The following is a 19,185-nucleotide window of genomic DNA, read 5'->3' as shown; positions in this document are numbered from 1 at the left end:
TGTAAGAATACATTTCTGTTTGTTAAGGCCATCCCATTTGTGGTATATTCCTGTCAGAGCAGTACTAGGTAACCAGAACACTAAAGATCATATACTGTTCTCAGGTCAAAGAAAGAGAAGTCTAAACTAAGGTTTAGGAAAATATACCTCCACCTCCTTGTCTTTCTGACTTTTACCCATCTTTTCGGGGAGATTGTGTAGCTTCACTTCCTAAACTAGAACTTTTAGAACTTAGAATCTAAGATATGTGACTGTAAGTGTGAAGATAAGTTTATTAATGCTCCAAAACAGCCAACTTGTGTAACACTTTCCTGTTTATTTAAGCAGCACAGAAAATGGCACATACTTGCTTGCCTTCTTTCTCTTTCTTTCTTTTTTCTATTATACTGCACTTGTTATTGTTAACCACCATTAAGTCAGCCTCTGACTCATGCTCACCCCTATACACAGTGGAAGGAACCACTGCCTGGTCCTGCACCATCTCCAATTGTGATTTATATGGTTTTCATTGGCTGACTCTGGTAGCATAATGGCTAAGACACTTGCCTGCTAACCAGACGGCTGGCGGTTCAAACCCGCCAGCCACTCCTCGGAAGGAAGGTTGGGCAATCCTACTTCCGTAGTGATACTGCCTCAGAAACCCAAGGAGGGGTCGCTATGAGTCGGGGCCGACTCAACGGCACATAACAACAACAACATTGGCTGACTTTTGGAACTAGATTGCCAGGCCTTTCTTCCTAGTCCATCTTAGTTTGGAAACTCTGTTGATACTTGTTCAGCAACATAATAACACACAAGCTTCCACTGATAGACAAGTGGTGGCCACATTTGAAGTACATTGACCAGAAATCAAACTCAGATCTCCTGCATGGAAGGTGAAAATTCTACCACTGATCCATCATTGCCCCGAGAGTGTACTTAGTGATGGTATAATTCATAATGGATTAATCCAGAGATTATTGAATCCTAGACTTCTCTTTCTTTGACTTGAGAACAGTCCATGATCTTTAGCTACAGACTGATAATTTAATCATTTACCTATTTTTCCCCTACTTTTCCAAGTTAGTCATGTTCAATGTCAATAATTCAGATAATATGGAAAAATATAAAGAAGAAAAAAAAATCATGACCCCATCATTCAGAGATAACCACTGTCATTACTGGTATGTATCCTTCAACACTTTCAACAATTATAAAGATTTTTTTTTTTAAAAAAAAAAGGTTATGTTGTAATCTTTCGTAACATGCCGTTTTCCACTCTATAATATAGATAGCTTTCTGTTGAGTACATATAGATCTATATAATAATTTATAGTAGTATCTCCATGTATGTGAGTTCCGTCTTTTATTTATCTAATCCCATGATGGACAAACCAAACCAAACCAAACTCACTGCCGTTGAGTCAGATCTGACTCATGGTGACCCCTCCTTGGGTTTCTGAGATGGTTATCACTAAGGAAGTGGATTGCCCAATCTTCCTTCTGAGGAGTGGCTGGTGGGTTTGAACTGCCAGCCCTCCCATGATGGACATATGGACTATTTATAATTGTTTTTACTAGACATAAAATCTATTCGTAATTTTTTACTAGTATACATTTTTCTCATAATGTATACTGGCTGGCTTTGTTCCAATAGACTTAAAAGTCATACGAGACTTCCTATATGCGAAGTAAGTTGCCAGTAGAAGTCATTTTTATTCACCTTTAGGCTCAGCCTGGCACTGGGATTGTGCATGGATTGCATTAGATACTAAAATTACTAAGGAACTTTTGTCTATTATGAATATGACATTGAGAGACTATGTTTTTAATCTGTCCTCATTGCTCAAATTTAAAACAACCACTAGCTAGCTTCTACCCTAAGGGACAGTTTATATTTTAAAACAATAACACTGGCAGCTGCTAAAGTGTGTGATATTAAATGTACAGGTTGCCTTTGTCCATACAACTGGTTAAGTAATAAAGTACAGGCTATGATGAGGAACACTAATAATGAGAAGCACCTGATTATAAACTCTCTTAATTATAAGCTGTGGATTAAGTATCTTCTCTCCTTAAAATCCTAGCTGGTGGTATAGTTCTGTCATCTGGTCCTTTGGGAAATGCAGGGAGAAGGCCCGCCATGTCTGCCTTACAATTGAAAACAGTAAGCTTATATACCCTCAGAGTACCTGGGGCTGCTTAAGTTGTAGGGTTGGACTGACTACTCTAAAACTTCTATCATCAGCAAGAAATGAGTAGCCCAGATTTGAGAGATAGGTTGCACATATTGAAAACAAAAAAGTAGATGTATAGTCTTAGAGTAATTCAGAAACAAAAGCAGATGACAGGCAAGGATATTCCAGGTCAGTATATCAACAACAAAGCTCAGGCAGATCACAAACAACTGCCACAGAAAATGACAGAGGATTTTCCATCATATGATCAAAGTTAGGGAATTTGGCTGATGCCTAGTACTGATAGTCATAGAGATCTATGCCACACATGAAATAGAAAGACAGGTGATAGTAACAAACTGACCCTGTATTCACAGTGCCATTTAACAGCTAGTTTATTTTGCACCAGCTCAAACAATTGCCCGAGCTCTCACCCTGCCAAGTCCTCTTTGGCCTAGGTCAATGCAATCTATGCTTTGATCAGCTCTACTGTCACTCTTGATAGTGTTATCTAGGCTTCAACAACAAAGCCTCACCAGATGACTTCAGAGAGCCCCATTTCTGCTGACTTTTGGGGAACAGAACTATTGTCTTCTATGTAAAAGCTTCAAGGTAATTAAAGGATCAAAGATACAATGACATATTTATGAAAACAGCTATCACTTTATCTCAGTCCTTATAACTACAAATCTGGTCAGTATACTTTCCTTTCCTTATTATTTTTTTTCCTTTCCTAGAAAAAAGAATTTTAATATGGCTAAGAATTCTGATTCTCCCTTTCTATATTCATTCCTTCTCATGCTTACCAACATTTGAAAAGTTTATTAATCAAATGGTCACCAATATTGGGGATTAAAACTCTTTTTTTTCTTAACTAATCAAAAATGAATAGCTATCTTTACATTTCTTCTTATTGAAATCTGATCTCTTTTAAAAGAGGCCTAATTGAGATGATAATGTACTTAGAATATGATACATGCCACAAGCGACGTATAGTTTCATGTTATAGTTGTTTTTACATTTATCCTTTCCACCCTAATAACTTAGAAGGGTGCCTGCTATGGTACCTTGCAAATAATATATGAAGTAAAATTTTGTGGAAAGAAGAAAGGGTGGAGGGAAGGTGGGAGGGAGAAAGAAGGGAGGCAGGAAGTCAGGTTGGCTGGTTGACTAGCTGGCTGGCTGGCTGGCCAGCTTTCTTTTCCTTTCCTTGTATTAATGACAAATTATATTCCCTGCATGTAAGCAGCAAAGCTGAAGGTGAATTCAAGGATCAGTTCCTGATTCACTGCTAATGATTGGATGATTACTTAATCAACAGACAGTTTTTGAGACACTGCTGTGTGTAAGTAAGCCACTGTGATAGACACCATGAGCAGCTCTGTTATAGTTTGAGTTTGGTTTCTACTGGTTTGCTCTTTGACATAAGTTTTATATATAATTTACTTGGAAGTTTTTTCAATTATTTTCTAACATTCTTCCATATTTTTATTTGCTGCCTTTTCCCATATTTTCCAGATATGCAGGCATTTTCATCAGACTTTCAATCTCATAGAGAGCAAAATTGTCTTACGGCCCAATTGCATTCTCTAGTAAAGAAGCAAGCATAATGCATGACTAATGGACAAAACAAAGGACATTTTATAAAAAAAGAGATTCTATTCACTAGCTTTGACATTGAGTCCAAAGATAATCAATAGTAAGGTTTCTGGCAGTTGAAATACTGAACAATATACTGATTTTATTTTGTCCTAAGCCATACTCTCTGAAAACCTTTGAAATACCCAAGTTATCAATTATATAAATGCAAGTCATTTAAAATCTCAAGAGGTTGGCTTTACATGTTATGAAAATATCATGTTTATGATAAGGTAGATAAATGTTAGTATTGTATATTTTCTATATTTGTAGCTTAATATGGATTAAGATTTTTATGCCTTGAAGCAATATTATTGTACTGTGTGGTTTTACTTTTATCACGTATTTCAATCTTCCTAAAGTTACTATAATTGAGTTCGTTTGATAATGTACCTTTATGTTACTACAAAACTTGATAGTTTGCAAAATATGAGGTTCATAATAGAGATAGAGAGTAGAGTTACTACCTGGCAGGGAGGATAAGAAGAAAGTGAAATATAGAAAAGTGATTTAATCTCACTACTGCAGTTTTATAAAATATAATTTGTTTTTCCTCTAGCACAGCAGAGTTTCATGCTGATAACAAGCTACTGAATTAATAAATCCATTGCAACTATTGAGACTTTTCCTTTAATAACATAACAAATGCTGAGCATTAAGAAGAGAAAAGGGAAAGGCATTCTTTGTATAGACATCACCTCTAGCAGATCTATATCACTGAGCGTAGGAAAAATACCAACATCATACCCTGAGCAATATCAATATGAAAATAATTTGCACATCTCAAATAGAATACTGTATTTTCCACACAAAAACATGCTGTTTCCTGTAACACATTTGCTTATTTTCAAATTGGAAAGTCATTTAGGGGTCTATTTTGTTATCATTACATGTACTTAACTGTGATTACAGTTAATGGGAGTTGTGTGTCTATAGTCACAGTAGCCTCTGAACTACTTAACATTATTGCTTTCCATTATCATCCTCGTTAAAATAACTTTCATCTCTTCTGCCTACCTGAACAACCACAGTAATCTAGGTTTCTATTTTCTTTGCATGGATTTATTTGCATGTGATGAAAGATACAGATTACACAACACGGCCTGTATCTAGTTTTAAAAATATCACGATGTCATTGAGATTAGAACAGGGGTAGAACTATTTAATTGTTAAATGAACTAATTGATTCACTTCTAGACATGCATTTCTGTACAGCTTCCTGTGTGTACAGTTCTGTTGGAATAAAACAATTTTATATAGTATAATACCTACAGTATCTCATGGAAAGCAAATTTTTATTTATTTATTTTTTACTTTTATTGTGGTGAAAACACACACAAGACATTCACCAACATAACAACTTCCACATTTAGAGCTCAGGGACATTGATGACAGTTTTCATGTCCTACCACCATTATTGCTATCCTTTTCCAAAATATTACATCACCATTAGCATAAATTCAATGGCCCCCGAAAAAAACCCTCCTACCCCTGGTAGCCACTAATAATCTCTGGTGTATCTATATATATGTATCTATCTATCTATATACTCAAAACTCAACTGACTTCCATGAAGTTGGTTCTGACTCATACCCTCCTTGGGTTTCCAAGGCGGTATCTCTATGGAAGTAGATTGCCCAGTCTTCCTTCCAAGGAGTGGCTGGTGGGTTTGAGCCGACAGCCTTCTGGTTAGCAGTCAAATGCCTTAGGCACTATGCCACCAGAGCCTATACACACACACACACACACACACACACAAAACAAAATAAATAAATAAGTAAATAAATAAACCCACTGCCGTCGAGTCAGATCCGACTCATAGCAACCTCTCCTTGAACTTCCGAGGCAGTATCACTACAGAAATATGCCAAAACAAACAAACTCACTGCCATTGAGTCATTTCTGACTCATAGTGACACCCATTGGGTTTCCGAGACTGTAAATCTTTAGGGAAGTAGATTGTCCTGTGTTCCTTCTTCAGAGCGGCTGGTGGGTTTGAACCACTGACCTTCTGGTTAGCAGTCAAGTGCCTTATCCACTACACTACCGGAGCACTGGGTGTGTGTGTGTGTGTGTGTGTGTGTGTGTGTGTGTATCTATCTTTTTCTTTTTTCAACCTGTGTAGAAATGTTCTCTCCCTTCCCCTCCCATCTCTGGTAGTCAATAAAAAAAGTTTCCTTGCATGTATAAACTGTTCCTTGACTTTTTACAATAGTGGACTGATGCAATATTTGTCCTTCTGTGATTGACTTATTTTGCTCAGCATAAAGTCCTCTGATTTCATCCACATTATGGGGTGTTCTGTAGACTCTACATTATTCTTTAGGGTTCCACAGTATTCCATTGTATGCATGTACAGTTTGTTTATCCATTCCTCAGTTGATGGGCACTTAGGTTGTTCCCATGTCTTTGCTATTGTGAATAGTGCTATGACAAACATGGGTGTGCATATATCTATTTGTGATGGAAAGCAAATACATAAAACATATGTCAAAATATGAGGAAATAAGGTTTATAAAGTAGATGCACTAGATCTTATCAATAGCAAATGAAACTATAAATTTAATTTAAACTATTATTCAAATTTTTTATGAGATAGACATGATGAGAGTAGATGTATAGCACCCTCTGTGAGTGATTAAAAAATCTCTAGGTATAACTGTTAACACTATTAGGGGAAGTGCTCGACACTGCTGTATTTCCAGAAGAAAAGTGATCAGATGTTAGAAAAAGTGAACATAAGACAGGGAAATATGTCTTGGTGAGTCTTTAAGAAAATGAGGAATCCAAGAACTCTTAAAAATAGGGACCTTGTTGTCACTGGGTTCATTGGCATACAAAAACAGAGATCAGCCTAGTACCCATTAGGGTTATCAACTGTGTTGTTTTCAAGTTATTATGTCATGAGAGCCTGATGTAGAGTTCCAAAACCGGCCCTAAAAATAAACATTTGAAATGAAAATATAAATTATAGCAGATTTGTTCTATCACATATTAAAACATATTGTAAGGCTGAAATAATGAAATCAGGAGGTATTGACAGCATAGTATTGAAACAAAAATTAATGGAACAGAAATGGACTCTAGAAGAGATAATTTAATATAAGATAATTATAGTATTGTGAATCAGTGTGGAAAGCATGGTTGTGCAAAAAATGGTGCTGGGACAATCCATTTTCTCTTTCTAAGGAACATAAAAAGAAAACAATGTAGAAACTTACCTGGATTGTACAAGAAAATTAATTCCAGATCATTTACATAGTTAAATGTTAAAAACAAAAATCAAACCTTAAAGAGCAAGAAGACATATAGTTGACTGTTGAACTAATCTCCCTGGCTAGAGAAGAATTTTCTGAGTTTAAAAGCAGTAGAACAAATTTACCTCACTAGAACTTGAAGAAATGCAAAAAGACAGAACCAGATGCCTTGTTTTACTTTTCATATTAGTGCATTTTTAGAAAAATAATGCTTAAGAATGAAGTAAGGTAGACACACTCATATACTCCCAACTGGTATTTAATATAGTTCTGGAGGACATTTGGACTCAATTTTACATGCCCTTTGATATAGCAATGCTGCTTCCATACAATGCATATGTAAGGTGGTAGCTAGAGGGATGTTCATTCCTATGCTGTTCATAAGAGTAAAATACTGGGAGCAACTTAAATGTCCTGCAGTGAACAAATGGTTAACTAAATTGTGGTATATTTATGTAATAGAATAGTAATTTGGCCATTAAAAACCATGTTTTCAATATAAAGTTTCCAGAAGTTTAATGACATGGAAAATTTCTACAATGCAATATTAAATGAAAAAGTAGAACACTAAATTGCATAGACTATTTCAGCTCAACATAGTTTTGTAGGCCCTATTCTAGTAACGAGGAGCTCTGGTGGTGCAGTGCTTTTGACTACTAACCAAAAGTTTGGCAGTTTGAACCCATCAGCCACTCCATGGGAGAAAGTTGAGGTTGTCAGCTTCTGTAAAGATTTACAGCCTTGGAGACCTTATGGGGCAGTTCTGCTCTGTCCTATAGGTTCACTATGACTTGGTACCAACTCGATGGCTGCGGATTTGCTTTGGTTTTTGTATTCTGGTAACAGTAAGGAGAATGGACCTGGTCAACTAATAGAAGAATTAGCTGACCTCCACCAAGAGATTAGTCCCAAATCTAATTAGGCTGCCATCTTCCAGATATTTCTAGTAAGTGAGAAACTATATCCAACTCAGGAAAAAGAAAAATAGAAACAGCTTTGAAATTATGGAACACAAAGGGGAAAATATGTTCATATAAGATAATTTCAGTATAATAGTCTAACATAAATTATCTTTCATCAGTGTTCAGGATGCAAAGAATACTCAACGGACATTTAGGGAAGCAACCTAAAGTTATCTTGTCTCCTTAGCCTAAGCTGTATAGTCCTACTCATGGATGCTAAATCTGCCGCATGATCTCTTTTGAAGAGCTTTGTTTTCTGGAAAGCTCATTGGAGAGGACAGAGGGTTTATTTACTTTGTTGGCTAGCCAATTATTTTTCAATTAAAGTGAGATATTTTGTTACACAAGGTGCAGTGTATACTGGGTGTATTTTATGTTATCCTGCTGTAAGGGACTAGTGTAAGGCTCGATTCCTGTCTGTGGTCCCATTTTATATTATGTTTGGTCAACACTGATACATCTACACATCTGTGAAGCACTGGGGAGAAAATAGTTCTTCTATAGACCACAGATGGACACCTAACCTGAAGGGAAATGAATAATGGACATGGACTTTTTATCACAGTTTCCATAATCCTACATTGACCTAGTCATGCAGTATGTAAGACACAGCCTTTTACCTTGGGTAATATACTCACTCTGTTAGAGGATTAATTGCACATTCCCAGGTTTCACACTACAGGCTTGAGTCTTTTCGTCTATATAACATCGCTTTCTGTTTAAACTTTTTGTAGGATGTACTTATTCCTCAGTTATTTCATTTGAGAAAATTTTCAGTAAGAGGGAAATTAATGTAGTAGATTCAGCTGTGGATCTGAAACTTTGTGACATTCACAGATTTCATGGACTTTGTGCTTTGTACATAGTTGCTGAATAAATGATTGGATGGATGAATTCTGGAGCCATTCAATAATAGGTTTAATCCATCCACTACAGAATTTTGTTGGGGAGGTTTTGAAATGAATACCAAATGAGTGTATGCTTAGATTAAGCATAAAACTTCTTGCTCTTATAACATAAACCCTACTGCCCCTGAGTCAATTCCAACTCATAGCAATCTTATAGGACAGAGTAGAGCTGCCTCATATCATTTCCAAGGCTGTAAATCTTTACAGACACAGACTACTGTGTCTTTCTCCCATGGAGTGGCTGGTGAGTTCGAACAGCCAACCTTTGAGTTAGCAGCCAAGCGTTTTAACCATTGCAGCACTAGTGCTCCTTCTTGCTCTTATGAGAGTGTGGAAAACTTTGACATAGGTTTGAGCTGGATAAGCTGATTTTCAGAGTATGCAGAACATATTAAAGCTGGGCTACATATTTAATTTCTTTTTTAGTGAAAGATTTGAATTTTATTTTAGTTTGGCCACCCTTCCTCAATAGGATGCATATTTTGTATAATGTCTTGCTCCTCAACTTCATGCTTTGACCAGGATGCCTTCTGTAATATCAGAATCTGTTCATCTTCACATGGGGTACATTTCAAAGACAAACCTTTGATGGCCAAAGAGAATTGATTAGAGTATATATACTCAAAAACAATTTGAATTTGGAAGGTACATCTTGGGACTGACATCTCAGGCTTTAGTGCTGAATTAATCCTTGTGTTTGCAAATAATAGAAATCTTTCTTGAAATCTGAGACAATGAAGACAGAGACTCTCTAGGCATTTTTGTAAGGAGCCCTGGTGGCCCAATGGTTAAGTGCTCGACTGCTAACTGAAACATCAACCACTCCCCAGGAGAAAGATCTGGTGATCTGCTCCCTTAAAGATTTCAGTTTAGGAAACCCTATGGGGCAGTTCTACTCTGTCCTATATGTTGCTGTGAGTTGGAATCAAAGTGTTTCTAATGGCATGTTTTCATCAATAAAATTGTAGGCTGGCATTTCAAAAATGTAAATAGTAAAAAAAAATGTTTTAAATATAAGTGGTGACTTTTGCAAAATTACCTCTTTTCAGAATTAACTCATTAATTTGCCCCCCCCCCAAAAAAAGAAGGGAGAAAACAAGGAAGGAAGGAAGAAAATACAGAATAATTCTCTTTTGTGCATGCCAAGAGCTAGCTTTTGGCCCTGGACCATTGCTCATCCTGCCTTCTAAAAGCTTCCATGTCCTTTCTTTAGTCCATTTTGACCTGAAAATATCTTTATTTTCTTACACAGGATGTCACCGGTAAGTTGCAGATTGATGTGAATCCTCACATCACATCATTTAATGCTGCCAGCCTGGGTTTTTGGATGTTACTCTTCTCTTGGATCCAGTGGGCAGTGATAATTTGGGGTAACAGTGGCATTTCTGGGGTGAAGTGCAGATACCTGATGACTTTGGGAATGCTACCAACAGTCTCATTTCTGATCGCTTTAACCCTGCATGTTTAAATGCTAGCAATGTAGTGATAACCATTATATTATAATCTCATTTTTTAATATTTTCTGTGAAGTCCCAAACCAATCTATATGCAAACTAGTGGCATCTAAGTTATAAGCCCTTTATCCAGGAATGCTATCTTCACATTTTTAGCTGAATTGTGATCCATATCACAAACTAAATAATGGATTTTTAACAATGGTATCAGATACCCAAATACTCCATCATTCAGATATTTCTCTGTGTAGAGAAAATGCCTCCTTCTTTCTCACCTCTCAGTGATATCATTGCATTATAAAGTGCTCTGTAAGGTTTAAGCTTATGGTTGGTTGGCTCAGTGCACTCATGCCATGTTATTAATGAGGCCAAGGTCATGGGGGCCAGTTACCTTTGCTCTGGGTACTGATCACAGACTACCAGGAATCATTCAAGAGATGCTAATACCAACAAGAAAGACACCATGGCAAAACCTCAGCACTTCTTACTTCATCCTCTCCATGTGACAGGCAGGGTGTATGTACTGGACATCTTCTTAGGGAAAAAATGAGTAGTAGCTTGGGAGGCCCCAACATCTTCCTCCTAAAAAAACAAGCCTGACATTCAGGCATTAACTTTGCCTTATAATCCCCTGTCATACCATTGATTTGCTGTGTAACCTTCATCACTAAAGCAGAGATAATAGGATAGAATGAAATGGGCTTACCTCCCGGGGATGTTGTGTGAATTAGCAAATTAACGAGTGTAAAGTGTTAGCATTTATGTAAGTGCTAGTGGTTGTCATTATTTCTAGGGACCTAGTGGGAGCTCTGGTAGCATAGTGGCTAAGACACTTGCCTGCTCACCAGAAGGCTGGCGGTTCAAACCCACCAGCCACTCCTCGGAAGGAAGGTTGGGCAATCCTACTATCTGTAGTGATACTGCCTCGGAAACCCAAGGAGGGGTCGCTATGAGTCAGGGCTGACTTGACGGCACACAACAACAACAACAACAGTCTTACTCTAAATAGAGAATCTAAGTATATTATGCTTTTTTTCAGAGAGGGATTTTCACCCACATCAATTGCATTTAAGCTGAGCATAAAACAGAGGTGATAATAACATAGTAGTGATCATTGCAATGCAGCGCTGTAAACCTTTTACCTATTAATGCTAAAACTATTTTCAGCAACTTTCAATGCTTTTAAACTTTGCTTTCCGAGCTTGGTGCCAACAGTTATCTCTACAGTGATTATTTTTCCAGTGATGGGTGGGGAGAATGGGATTTATTCATAATTCATTCCCATAATGACTATCTAATGTATTGAATTTGTTTACATCACACAATCAGGCAAAGACTTGGTAGCTGGTTTGATTGCCACATATTGCAATCATTATAAAAAATAAAAACTGGTTTACTCTGCCCATACTGGTGCCCCTAGAGGTAGCCAACATACAGACTGAAAACTCATGGGGAATTGAAGTGCTTTCTGACAAAAGACATTGTATATAGATCCTTTCGATTTAACATCTTTACCAAGGAATTTTGTTTTCGCCTGCTATTTCCAAGGGAACTATGCTTGAGAGAATTCTTCCATTTCTTTTACCACTCTGACTTCACTTACCAAGAAAGTAATTTATTGCTGATTGTAGAACTCTTGAGCTCAGCTTGGCAGCTACAGTATGAACTCCACAGATCTAGGCTCCTTGTTAATTATTTACATATTCATTTGTAGTAATTTTTCAGGACTATTTGAAAATCTCTTGACCCAACATTTTGTAATAGCCGAGGTCTAAAACTCACTATATTTTTGGTGCTTTTTCTCTTTGTCTTACAGATAATAGACGGGTACCTTTGGAAAGGTCACGTTCTCGCCACAATGGAGTTATCTCATCTAAGTGATTCCTGATGCCAAAGAGTATGAAAAATATTTAAGTAAACAAAAGAAGAAAACATTCATTCAAGGGATGGAGAGGAAATAATTGTGTTTCTGCCAGGATCAAGCTAAGCTGTTTGAAATAGTGTGCATTTGTAAAACTACTGTAAGACTCCTCCCATAATTACACTAATATGAACACAATTATCAGGATTATAAAAAAAGTGTGTTACTTTTTACTGTATCAATATCTGTTATTTGTTATTGTTTGTGATCTGATGGTGATGATGAAAGTGTAAGAGATTGAAGAGCAATAAGGCTGTTCAAAAACATTCAGTTTGTCAAAAATTTACAAAGTTACTCAAACATGCAGGTCATCAAGTGAAAAAGGTGGACAGAAGAAAAAGACTAGAAAGAAAGAATTATTCTGTGTATGGTTCTGATCCCTGTCATATACATATATGTATATAAAGACCAACAAAAACATGCATGTTTATGATTTTGGATGTTGTTGTTGTCGTTGTTATGTGCCGTTGAGTCGGACCTGACTCGTAACAACCCCTCCTTGGGTTTCCGAGGTGGTATCATTATGGAAGTAGATTGCCCAACATTCCTTCTGAGGAGTGGCTGGTGGGTTTGAACTGGCAGCCTTCTGGTTAGCAGTCAAGTGCCTTAGGCACTATGCCACCAGAGCTCCTCATGATTTTGGATAGGCACTAATATTGTGCACACTAAGAGGAGCCATTTTGTGAATTCAAAAAAAGCTCTGCTTAGCCCCAGTTAAGTTATTTAGAATCTTCTCTCAAGTGAAAGCTGATAGATTCATTTACTTTGGCTGAAATTAAACTTATCATTAATCTAGAGTTACAGCATGATATTGCAGGTACTTATCATTGCTAAAAATAAACCAAAGTTTAACAGAATCAGTATACAGAAAGTGATTTAAACTTTATTTAAAGAAGTATTTTCTAATTATGCACATATATCTACTTTATACAAATACTTTATATGGATATTTTTCAGAAAAATATCACATTTTAATGTCTATGCTAGGGAAGAATATGAAAATTCTATTACCTTTATTTAGATTTTAAACACAAATATTGATTCCTGTATTCTGTGGTTCATTTCCTCTTCTACTGCTTCTTTCTCCCTAGACCCCCTCAAAGTCAGTGAATAGAGTTGTAGAAGACCTGAGAAAGAAAAAAAAAAAACTCTCTCTACAAGAGGCAGCAGAAAATTGTCTGAAAGGTCAATTGTTTTCTCTAACTTTCTGTGCCCCTTTTCAATTCTGCTTAGGTGGTCTGAAGAAGTAAAAAAGAAATTCTATGTATGTATGTGTATATATGTGTATATATTTATATCTCTTGCTACAATAATTCCATGTCCCAGTAGCTAAGTGAACTCAATCATCATCACACTTAAACTAAAAAAACTCACTGCCATTGAGTCGATCCCGACTCATAGCGACCCCTCCTTGGGTTTCCAAGGCAGTATCTCTACAGAATTAGATTGCCCAATCTTCCTTCCGAGGAGTGGCTGGTGGGTTTACATTATATTAACAAAATAAATGATGCTGCCAAAACAACTTGAGGGGGAAAATCAAGCTCTCCATTTTCCTTAAATAAATGAAAGAGTAAAAGGTATGCTTAATTTGTCTATTGAGATATGCATTAAAATAATGTAGTATAACTTCTCTGGAGTACAATTTTAAGACTAATTCATGCAGAAGATTATCATTATTGTAATAGATTTCTTATATGTACATTTCATATATAGAAAATCCTATTTGTAGTCCTCCACAGCACATTATAGACGTTCAGAAAGAACAAACAACTTGCTTGGCAAGTCACTATCTGAAAAAGTATAAACAAGTGACCAACAGCTTACATATTTCTTTATATAGATGTATAATGATTCAAACAGCTGCCTTTCCCTCCAATGCATTCTGACTTGGGTATTATATTTCAAAAATCTCTGAAGCTGCTATAATAGAGAAATCAAAAAGAGTAATAGTATCTGAGATTTTACAATTTTATCCTATCTTAAACACACACATGCACACATATAACTTTAAGGGACATATCAATGTCACACTTTTTTTTAAAACAAAAAAAGTTTAGATTCTACTAACTTATATATAAGCCTAATGTGTGTATTTTTTACTTCATAAAGTCTTTTTGGAAATCTTTGTGATACAGCTTCTTTGAGTCTTTTGATGGCTTTTCAGGTTGTTAGAAAATGTATTTTGAAATGCTAACCCAAACTAAAATTTGGGGGCATTTTAACATGCTTGTTATCAGGCTGGAAGGGTAAAAATACTGATGTGTTTCACCTTTTCCAGATGTGAACTTGTCTTATTTTTTTAGTTTGTGAAAAAGAACGAAGAACTATTATTGATAAATTATATGTTTGTATTTAGACTAATCACTTTCCACATAGTTTAAAAAACTCTTTCAGGCTCCTTCATGAAGTTCTAATAATTAAGTTAAAGGATATACTTCCCAGGTTTATAATGGTCCTGCTCTAGCCATTTATTATTTTGTTTTACATAGAAGGTATCACTAAAATAATACACAGTGGCATTTATGTATAGACCCAAGTAATACTAAATTCTTATTTTGGGTTTATTACTGCCACATGTGAGAAGCATCATTTATGCAGATTTTTTTCCAGAATGTTTTAAAAAAATGTGTAAAACCCTTAAAATATTTATTAGTGCTTTAGTTTCCTGTGGCTGCTATAACAAATTACCACCACTTGATGTCTTAACGGAATGGAAATTTATTCTCTCATAGTTCTAGAGGCCAGAAATTTGAAATCAACATGTCAGGAGGGTCGTGTTCCCTATGGAAGCTCCAGAGGGGAAAATCCTTTCCTTGCCTCTTCCAGGCTCTGGTGGCTGTAATCATTCCTTGACTTGTGGCCACATCACTTCAGTCTCTGCCTTGGTGGTCACATTGACTCCTCTTCTTCTCTATGTCCAACTCAAAACTCCCTCTGCTTCTTTTTTATAATGATACATATGATTGTATTTAGGGCTCACCTGGATAAGCCAGGATAAACTACTTGTTTCAAGGTACTTACTTATAGCTTTTGCCATATAAGGTAACATTTACAGGTTCCAGGATTAGGTCATCAACATATCTTTTGGAGGGCCACCATTTAACTCACTACACTTTTCCCTCTGGTCCTCAAAATGCCATGTCCAACCCATGTGCAAAGCACATTCATCCCATCTCAATATCCCGAAATGCCTTAACCCATTATTGCACCAAATCTTAACTCCAAAGTCCCTGCTAAGACTCATCATCTTAAAAGTTCCAGATCTCATCAAGGATGGGAGAGATTCTGGGTATGATCCATCCTGGCTTGAAATTCCTCTCCATGTGTAGACCTATGTAACTAGAAAACATGTTATCTGCTTCTAAAATCCAGTGATGGGGCAGACATGGGATAACAGATACAGACATCCCTATTCCAAAAAGGAGAAAGTGGAAGATAGAGAGGACTTGCTGGTTCCAAGCAATTTCTAAACCCAACACAGCAAATTCCATTAGTTTTCAAGGGCTGGGAATGATCCTCTTTGGCTCAAAATTCTGCCTTTGGACCTGCAGCTCTGCCTTCTGGGCTGATGGCTTGGACCTCTGCCTCTGGGCTTGAGACCTGCACCTCTGCCTCTGTGCCTGTAACTTGTGCCTCTGCCTCTGCACTTGGGACTCTTCCCTTGTGGCGATCCTTCCTTTTTCTTGAAGGGTAGAATGTGCTTGCAGATGAATAATCATATCAGCCCATTTCCTGCCTGTAGAGTTTTTGGGAGTCCGACACTCTTCTTTCATTTTGTATTGTCTCTGCCCCTTTCAGTTCAATCTGAAAGTGTTTCTGCTGGCATAACATTCTCAAAAACACTGTGTGAAACACAGACACACACACACACACACACACACACAATCTGTATGTCTCTTGTGTGTGTCATATTGAATCATACCATTAGATAAGAGAGTCCTCCACAAATCTTTCTTGCCCATCTCCATTATTGGCTTCTGTTGAGACAGTTGAGTGGATCTATGAGTCACACATTTCATCTCTTGAAAACTGGCTGAAGTTGTCAAGCTATATCTTTTACCTTCTCTCCAGAGCACACTTTCCTAATAATGCATATCCTAATTTTAACATATTTTGCAATCTGGATAAGCTCAGAATTGCCCAAATCATCAGGTTCTGTTTTTTGTTGTTGTTTTGTTTTTACTTAACAATTCTTCTCTCAATTTATCTCTTTCCTCTTCCATTTTACTCTAAGCAGCAAGAGGAAACCAGGTCATACCTTCAACACTTTGCCCGGAAATCTCCTCAGCTAAATATCCAAGTTTATCATTTACAGGTTCTCTTTTCCACACAACTATAGGAGACAGTTCAACTAAGCTTTTTGTAACTATATGGCCAGGATTGCCTTCACTCCAATTTTCAGTAGTATGTTAACTTCTCTCTGAGTCCTCACCAGAAGCTCCTTTGACATTCATTTTTCTATCAAGATTCTGTTCATGACAATATATACATATACTCTAAGACTAGAGAAGCCTTCTCATCACTTCTTTCTGAACTCTTACCAGAATTGCCTTTAATGTTTGTGGTTCTACCACAATCTGTTTAAGACCATGTAGTCTTTTTATATTATGTGCCTCAAAATTCTTCCAGCCTCTACCCATTATCCAATCCTAAAACTACTTATACATTTTTAGGCATTTGTTATAGCAGCACCCCACTTCCCAATACCAAAATATGTCTTAGATTCCTGTGGCTGTAGTAACAACTTACCACAAACCAGGTGGCTTAAAACAACAAAAATTTATCTTCTCACTCTTCTGGAGACCCAGAGTCCAAGATCAACAAGCTTGCAAGGCTGCACTCTCTTTAGAGACTCTAGCAAAGAATCTACACCTTTCTTCTTCCAGTTTCTCATGACTTCTTGTTTTCCTTGGCTTGTGGCAACATCTCTATCAGCTCTACCTTTACATGACCTTCTCCTCCATATGTCAAAACTCCCTTTTCCTCTTTTTCACATGTACCCTTGTGATGGCATTTAGAGCCCACCTGAATTATTCATGATAATCTCCTCATGTCGGAATCCTTAATTACATTTACCAAGACCTTTTTCCAAATAAAATAACATTACAGGTACCAGGGATCAGGATGTGGATATATCTTTTTTTTAAGGGGGGGGGGGGCAGGTACCACTCACCGCATTACACTAGTCATTGCACATAAATGTACTTTTTAAAATGCATCGTTGGTGCTCAAGCCAAATTTAAGGCTGTTTCTTAAAGCTATTGTTTGCATAGGCTACTGCATGCTTTGATGTTAAATAGATAAACAGGCTAATGTTTAGTTGATATTTTGCCACTATGTTGAATTTTCTTGAAAACAAAGTTGGTTCTAACTCTGAGCTTTGAGTATCTCTTTTGCCACTTTTATGGAATCTTTCACCATATGTCTTCTGTGATTCATAATGCAGGCACAAAACTACCTCTGACAGAGAGGAACTCTTTACAAGCTTATTTTAGATATTGTGAATCCCTCAGCTGAAAGGAGAGGGATAGCAAAGCCTGCTTTGAATGAGTATTGAGGGAGATTGTGCCCATACCACGCCACTCAGAAGAACTATTTTGGTAGCAGTAGAACCGTGGATATATGTTCTCATTTTGCCTCAGAATAAACACCTGTCTAAGCAGGACCAAGAATGACTTTCAATTTATGTGTAATGCATACTCACTTAATAAAGTTAAGATGTACATTAAATGTTGTGCTGCCTATGATAACATTAAGGATGAGGGAGAAGATACAGTGCATGAAGTATCAAGACACGATGTGAGAACATTCTAGAAAAAGTTTGTTTCTTTCATTTGTTTATTATGCACTGGGGTATGAGGCTCAGTCCTTCTTGTCAGCTGCCTTCCTCATGGCACCAGGATGTTGGTTGCTCAGCTCCTCTCACTTCTTGGTGCAGATGTATGTCCTCACCTTTTTCTTGATGAACTTGAGGGCCTGTTTGTCCTTAGAGATCTTGAGCATCTCCATTGTACACTCCTCATACAGTGAAAAGCCACACATTCCTCAGATCATATCCCACATAAACGTGGTGTGCTTGATGAGGCACCTGTGGTGGCAGCTGTGCCTTGTCTTGCTCATGTTCTTGGTCACCTTGTGGGCCTTGTTGAGACCTATGACTATGAGGTAGCAGAAAGCCAAGGTTTGATCCACAGCAAACCCCTATGGCCATGATAGCAGTGGTTCCCACCCATCAGGGCCCCACTTGGCAATAGGGTTTTTATAAGACCTGGTCAGAATACATGGGATATATTCAAAGACACAACTATGGGAATCATAAGTTTTCTTTAAGTATTCTTTAGCACTGTTTGCTAAAGATACAAGACTAAAAAGTTCAGGAAAAAAAAAAGTCAGAAGAGTGATTTACACCCTCCAGAGAGAAAGTTTTTATAGAAAATATTTTTTCTGCCTTGAGTATAGAACTAAAACAAATGCCCAGAGGGGTAAAGATCTGGAATGAATAACTGAGAATTATACATAATTATTCTCTGGAGGGCTTTCAATAGAATCTCTCATCATGGTTGAGCTGACTTGAAGATAGAGGAGTGGACAAGGTAATAACCAAGTCTATAAATGATGTGATCCAAAATACCTGACAAGACCATTGTTTTCCTTGGAAAATTTGCTCCAAGAATCAAATAAATGCATTAGCTTTTTCTTTCCCCTATGGCTAAGGGAGTCTGAAATCTTTCATATCTACCACTAGGGGAATTTGACCTTAATGCCAAGAGCTCAAAGGAAAGTAGAAACCTGGACATTGATACATATTCAATTCATGTAACATGTTGTATAGTTTTGATTTATAATAAAAAGAAAGCTATGGCCAAATATCCCATTTACAGACAGAATT

At 37.0% G+C, this 19,185-nt stretch overlaps 1 protein-coding gene across 1 annotated transcript in view; it reads left to right on the top strand.

The window, feature by feature from the left end:
* Positions 1 to 12,256, top strand: part of DIAPH2 (diaphanous related formin 2) — a 1,278,863-nt gene extending 1,266,607 nt beyond the window's left edge. Inside the window, exon 27 of the mRNA XM_007946556.1 lies at positions 12,192 to 12,256. Coding sequence (XP_007944747.1) covers positions 12,192 to 12,256 — 65 coding nt within the window. The remainder of the gene's footprint in view (positions 1 to 12,191) is intronic.
* Positions 12,257 to 19,185: the final 6,929 nt, after the last annotated feature.

Source organism: Orycteropus afer, unplaced genomic scaffold (genome assembly GCF_000298275.1).
Source record: "Orycteropus afer afer isolate SDZICR_OR568_19922 unplaced genomic scaffold, OryAfe1.0 scaffold00165, whole genome shotgun sequence".
In the NCBI taxonomy this organism is placed as follows: Eukaryota; Metazoa; Chordata; class Mammalia; order Tubulidentata; family Orycteropodidae; genus Orycteropus; species Orycteropus afer.
The sequence above is the reverse complement of the archived record's forward strand: the minus strand, read 5'-3'. Positions and strand labels throughout refer to the sequence as shown.